This window comes from Physella acuta, unplaced genomic scaffold (genome assembly GCF_028476545.2).
Source record: "Physella acuta isolate Inbredline_101_S28 unplaced genomic scaffold, ASM2847654v3 ptg000788l, whole genome shotgun sequence".
Taxonomy (NCBI): Eukaryota; Metazoa; Mollusca; class Gastropoda; family Physidae; genus Physella; species Physella acuta.
The window spans coordinates 352,012-359,122 of record NW_026732306.1 but is presented as its reverse complement, the minus strand read 5'-3'; the positions used below and the strand labels follow the sequence as shown (position 1 = coordinate 359,122).

The 7,111-nt window shown below is 34.8% G+C and overlaps 1 protein-coding gene across 1 annotated transcript; it reads right to left on the bottom strand.

The window, feature by feature from the left end:
* Nucleotides 1-1,330: 1,330 nt before the first annotated feature.
* On the bottom strand, nucleotides 1,331-5,556 carry LOC131950921 (mitochondrial carrier homolog 2-like). The gene is made up of 3 exons (XM_059313134.1): nucleotides 5,546-5,556; nucleotides 3,089-3,378; nucleotides 1,331-2,308 (listed from the first exon to the last, which is right to left on the bottom strand). Exons 1-3 carry the CDS (start codon nucleotides 5,554-5,556, stop codon nucleotides 1,683-1,685), a joined length of 927 nt encoding a protein of 308 aa, XP_059169117.1. The 3' UTR covers nucleotides 1,331-1,682.
* Between the last annotated feature and the right edge of the window lie 1,555 nt (nucleotides 5,557-7,111).

Here is a 7,111-nt window from a genome sequence, read left to right as displayed (position 1 = left end):
TTGTACGTGAATTCATTTAAAAAAATTATTATTTATATAAAGTCAGTGTATTGACAAATGGATTCAAGAGCAGCTGCGTGAGTCAGACGCTCCTCCCCCACCCCCCCCCCTCCCCAATTACTTCATGTTGTGTCTTTCTATTTGTTTGTGTAAATACACATTGACAAGCACGCTAGCAGACAGGCAAGCTCTTACATCGGCATGTCGTATGTTAACTAGTCATACACATACACATACAAGGGGACACAAAATAGACAGGACATAACGCCATTAGCAGCGCTACACAAATAAATTGAGGGGAGAAATATTTCAAAAGGTAATGAAAATGTCGCTAATATACTCCAAGTTAGTAAATCGCTACATCTAGATGTTTAGAGATAATACAGCCAATAAAAAGTCTGTATTTAATAGGATCCACTCTAAAATAAAACCACAAATACTGAGCCATTCCTCAATAGCAGCGCTACACAAATAAATTGAGGGGGAAATATTTCAAAAGGTAATGAAAAGGTCACTAATATACTCCAAAATCAGTAAAACGCTAAATCTAGATGTTTTAAGATACTACAGGCAATAAAAGTCTTTATTTAATAAGGTCCACTCTAAAAAAAAAGACCACAAATACCGAACCATTCCCCAATAAAGAAAGTCACGTCTTTCCCAGTATCATCGTTGTAAACAGAACAAGACAAAGGCATTAACATAGTAGTGATCGTCACTACGAGAGCCGCTTGTATTCAGCTCTAAACCCCACATCGGGTACCTCAGATATGTTGGTGCTCAGAATTCAGTCAGATTAGGGGGTCGACGTGGTCGACGTGGTCGAGTCGGTAACGCTAATGGTTGCTAAACCGAAAAATTTCGAGTTCGAACCGTCGGGCAGGTGCCTTATAGTTTGTTCTTGGATGGACAAAGGCTACGGTAGCCAAAAAGATAAGCAGGCTGAAATCAGAGTCAATGACCTCAAAGACGCATAACGAAATACACTTATACTTAACTGTGTTCGAGGGGATCCCTTCCAACACTAAAAGTAAAAAAAGAAGAAATCATATTAAATTATAGGGTAATAGTTTGTCGCTGATGTGATCAACAAAATTAGCCTATAATAAAAGTTATCGCTGTACATCAAAGTGTATTAAATTAGGATTTGCTTTTTCATTTGAAAGCTGTTTTTACTCAACATCCAATCTCTTTATTATATATAATTAGGCTAGATTTCTTTTTTTTTCTGTAAGTAAAAACCATTAAAAATTCTGAAATGACCTTTAAAAAAATTGTAAAAGAGTATGCTTTTTTTTTTTTTTTTTTTTTTTTTTTTTTTTAAGCAGTTTAATATGCATGACTTTTATTTTGATTAGTAATGTACATTATAAGTAAATTATTTGAAGAAAAATAAAAATCAATATTAATTTGTATGTACATCATGAATCTAGTGCAAAAACAATCGTGATGTCACCCATCAAATTAAATCAGAATATTATCTCTTCATTACATGCAATTATTGTTCCACAAAATGACATAAGAGGCATTATCAACAAAAGATGTTAATTCTTTGTTAACAGATGGTTTCATTGATCAATGTAAAGTATTTAAATATCATCACAATTAGAGTCATCACAATAAATTACTACAAAATTGCATTCTTTCAAACTTGATCCCACAAATATCTATTGATCTTAAAGCTACTTTACTTTACGAGATAGGACTGTAGGCTTTGGGCGCATCTTGGTTAGAACGGTAGGCTTGGGTTTGTACATGCGCCAGAATGCATTAGCCCCACGTTTAAGGTCTCCTTCACTTGACAGGTACCTCATGCAGTCCCACCAGTTGTTATACAATGGCATATTAGGATATGAGCCAGCAGCAAGTCCGCTTCCATTTACTGCCATGACATTGGTCACAAGAGTAAAATGATATGTGAAATGGGACACAACGAGTCCACAAGCAGCTCCAGTGTAGGACTTTAGGTCATTTTCTTGAATAAGATATTTGTTGATGACCTTGGCTAGAAAACTAGTCACCCAAATGGCAATAATTTCACCAATCAGTCGGGGTACCAGACCTGAAAAAAATCCCAAAATGCCGTCATGGTTGTAAATTTCTTTTGTTGATGACCAAATGGAATTATACTGTGTTTCTCTTCCTATAAATTGAACCATGCTTCGAATCATAATAACATGGAAAAGATGGCTGACAATAACACCACAGCATCTGCCAAGTGTATCTTCTGAAGTCTCTTTAGCAAACTGTTTTAACCGAGGCACAAATTCTTCATCATCTCCATCTAAGATTGAAAGTTCATCTTTCCCTTTTTACTTTCTCGTATATACGAAGTATAGAGAAAGTATTGTAATCGTGCACAAAAATCATTTGAAATTTTAACAATTTTCACCGTATTACACCTCAGTCCTTCATCACATCCGAAGTATAGAGGACTTATTTTAATCGGGCAAAAATTATCAATCCAGATTTATCAAAATTAAGAGGTTTTATGCGTAATCCAGTCTGAAAAACTGGACTTTGCAATTCTGTCCGTATGTCTGTGTGTGTGTCTGTGTGTGTGTCTGTCCGTGTGTAAACACGATAACTTGAGTACCGTTACAGCTAGGTTGATGAAATTTCATATATAAGTATTTTATCAAAATCGTAGATCCGTATCAACTTTTGAGCGATTTCCGATAACCGGAAGTGGTACTTTTCCTACTTTGAATTTTTTAAAAGCCTATAACTTGAGTACTATTTCAGATAGATAAATGAAATTTCACATGTAAGTAAAAGATCTAATTCTCTACCTTCTGTTAAATTTTGAGTAATTTCCGTTGACTGGAAGTAGTAATTTACGCTACTTCCGATTTCTCAAAAAACTAATGTAAATTTTTAAAGTACTAATAATATTGCGCACTATTATACGCGTTTTTATTCGGCGTTTGCTTGGTGCGCAATGTTTTTTTTTATGAGATTATATTCTATTTTTAAAAGTTTAAGTATTTAAAATGGATTAAAAATCATAACTATATCCCCAGTTACCATCCCCTGTTGTTTTATATAAGAATATTCGAGAAAGTTTAGGGGAGATCACTACCGGTTTATTTCTTTGGTTTCTTTTCGTGTAATTTTATTCTATCTTGGATGTTATATTGCACCAAGTTACCAATGGTCCCTGCCAAAATTCTTGGGACGACTCCTCTGTACAGGCCAGTAAAACCATCTAACTTCTTGATGTGACCAAGATACTTGAAGATGTTTGGATAAACATACACATCTTTGCGGAACAAAAATGTTGTAGTACTTTCTGGTGCCAAAGGTTCATGTCCAACCTTCATTAGCACTTTTGCATAGCCAAATGGATGCAACAACGCCGTAATAACGCATGCGGCTCTTTTGATATCAAGATGCGGCTCTTCAGCTCCTTGAACAAATACTAATAATCTTAATAAAAAAATAAAATATTTGAAATAAAAATAAATATTAGTGGCTCTTTAAAACTAGGGAAATTTTGAAAATTGTAACTTTTGGCTCTTCCGCTTCAAAAGGTTGCCGACCCCTGAGGTAGGCTAATAAGAGTATGCAAGAGAGAAGTGTAAAAACATGGCTAAATTCAACCAATCATACATCTAGTTGCTTTTCTTTTCTTTATGTAAGAGGAATTAAAAAAGAGTTAAGGTTTTTCCGTATTAAAGTACACTTAAAATATAAATAATACACCGCATTACTATGTAATATGTCATTTTTAAAATAAATAATGAAAACCTAAACTATTTTTAACAACATAGCACTCATTATTGTGGATGTTTATAAATAAATACTTGTCTAATTATATTATAGGAGTTTGGGCACGTTGCATAGTTTTGCTGTTTTTACTTTAAACATGGGAAGTAATTGCAGCAAATGCAACTTGGTTTACAATTTGCAATATTATTATAAAATATTTCATAAAATAAGTCCAAGTACACAAAAGTATCATGTATTTTTTCAGGCCCGTATAATGTCGGTGTACTGTCAAGGGAAGTCAGTCATCACCCCTTGCCAGCAATTTTTTCGTGTATTTTAAAACAACAAAAATATACACACGTGCGTGCACACATATGCACACACACACACATACTAATGTCGTGTTTGCCGGTCAGACACGTGCAAACTGACACAAGTAAGACATGTAATGACACATGTTATGACACATGTCATGATACATGTCATGACACATGTAATAACACATGTAATGACACAGGTCATGACACACATGTAATGACACATGTAATGACACATGTAACGACACATGTAACGACACATGTAACGACAAGTGTAATGACACAGGTAACGACACATGTAACGACACATGTAATGACACATGTAATGACACATCTAACGACACTTGTAAAGACACATGTAACGACAAGTGTAATGACACAGGTAACGACACATGTAATGACACATGTAATGACACAAGTAACGACACACGTAATGACACATGTAATGACACATGTAATGGGACATGTGATGACACATGTAATGACACATGTAATGACATATGTAACGACACATGTAACGACACTTGTAACGACACATGTAACGAACCGTGTAATGATACATGTAACGACACATGCAATGACACATGTAATGACACATGTAACGGCACATGTAACGACACATGTAATGACACATGAAATTACACATGTAATGGCACATGTATTTACACATGTAATAACGCATGTGATTACACGTGTCATGACACATGTAATGACGCATGTAATGACACGTGTAACGACACATGTAATGACACATGTAATGACACATGTAATGACACATTTAATGACATATGTAATGACAAATGTAATGACACATGTAATGACACATGTAATGACACATGTAATGACACATGTAATGACACATGTAATGACACATGTAATGACACATGTAATGACACATGTAATGACACGTGTAATGACTTCGGATATTGACATCGTGTGCATAGCAAATACATATTTAGTGAAAAACATTTTTTACAAATATAAAGACCATGTTCCATGTCTGTATTTCAGATCAGTAACATTGTATATCTTTTAATTGTAAGACTTCATTACATACAAGTCCATATTATTTTAGGACTACAGCAGACAGTGTCTATAAAAATAAAGAAACTACAAAAACCGAATCATTCCACACTTAAGGAAGTCACGTCTTTCCCCGTATAACAGTTACCAAGGGAACACGAGTTAAAATATGGTGGCGATCGGGAAAATTTACTGTAGAACAACCACTGATGTAGTAGATCTGTGTTTTTTGTGTTTACAAAACCACTAGTCTATCAAAGTGGAAAAAGCTTTTAGTCGGATTGGGCCCCTAAACTGACTGCTCTCCCCCCCCCCCCCCCCCCCCCCCCCCACATTGTAGTAAAATAGTTCCGCCCCTGAATCTCGTATATTGGTAATAAGATTGGGAAAGGGAAAATGAGAGCCGTTTATATCCATCTCAAAATTTCATAACGGGTACTTTAGATCTGTTCATGGTTAGAGTTAAGTCTGATAAAATCGTTAACACAGTTAACCTAACACCCATTCTGCAGAGCATTAAAGTCAGTATTTAATTACATCTATTTTTCGCCTGATTGGATTAAACCAGGGGTCGGCAACCTGCGGCTCGCGAGCCGCATGCGGCTCTTTTGGTGTCCAGTTGCGGCTCTTCAGCTCCATGCACAAACATTAATAATTATTTTATTTTATTTTCAAAACTCATAAAAATATTAGTCGACAACACTCGGTAATAAACGCTATAACAATAGGTATAAACAAAAAACATTCACTATTCTATTTAGTTACTCCCTATCTCAGTGTACTTCCTATTACATTGTCCATTCCGAATTGAAACATTCAACTTCATCGTGGATATCTCAAAGAAACTAAACCAGCTAAGTGTAAAACTGAAAACCCAGCCTATGTCTTCTTTGAAGAAGTGATTTATTTCGAAAAAAAAATACTTTTTTTTTGTTGAATACATAGTGAGCGGTAAATTACTTAATTACGAAAAATCTGCAAAAAATATCGTTATGAAACCAATGCTACCATTCAATCACTTCAGCATTAATATAAACAAAATGAAGGATGTTTTCACTGAGAAATTTGAGCAATTCAAAACAAATGCAAGTACTCTGACTTACATAGTAGATCCTCTCAACACAAATTCAAATGAAATCATTTCATACTTTCAAAGCTATTTATTTTATATTATATATATAGTATGATATTTGTTTAGGATTATATATATATATATATATATATATATATATATATATATATATATATATATATATATATATATATATATATATAATTCCTAAACAAATATACTATTGACATAAAAAAGTTAGTGGCTCTTTAAAAACCGGGTAATGTTGTAAATTTGTAACTTTTGGCTCTTTCGTCTCAAAAGGTTGCCGACCCCTGGATTAAACTGTTTCCACCCCTGCTCTGCTCATTGTATATCATAATCTTTTCCCAAGTAGAGTTTATCTGTATAAATAATCTCAGCATACAAAGGAATGCTGTGATAAGCGCTATGACCAGCCGCTTTTGTTTATCTAACGTTATTCAGGTGTTCATTCGGGCGGGGTGGACTCAGGGACGTTCTACAGACTCCAGCCCGGGATACGAACTGGAGACTTTTAGATTAGCACTAAAATACTCTACCGTTCGACCACACCGTTTACGTTTATTGTATACGAGCTGACCCACGGCGTACAATACGCCGCTATTTAGTTGTTTTATTATCTACTTTTCAGCACTTCATAGTTAGTGAATTCGACACTACCCATTGTAACGTTAACCTATCTATCAGCCAAATAGAAGGAGAACGTCCCCGGATTCTTTTTTCGGGGTCATATGCAAATACCTTACGGCCTAAGTGGATGAACACTTAACACAACGTCCCACTAGGGCTCGAAATTAATGTCTAGGGAAGCTAGTGATACTATTGTAATTAACACTCATCCAATCTACATACGACCTTTTAATCAGCGAACTCAGTTGTGGCAGAACACAAAGATGAACTATATAAAATATTTAATGTATAAAGTATCAAAAACCCAACTTACAAAATGCAGGAAAAAACACTATCA

Bases quoted from the DNA above. Each gene is read 5' to 3' on its own strand.
- LOC131950921 (XM_059313134.1), bottom strand. The intron at 2,309-3,088 runs AAACCGGTAGTG...GAAAGTAAAAAG, and splicing joins CGAAAAGAAACCAAAGAAAT to GGAAAGATGAACTTTCAATC.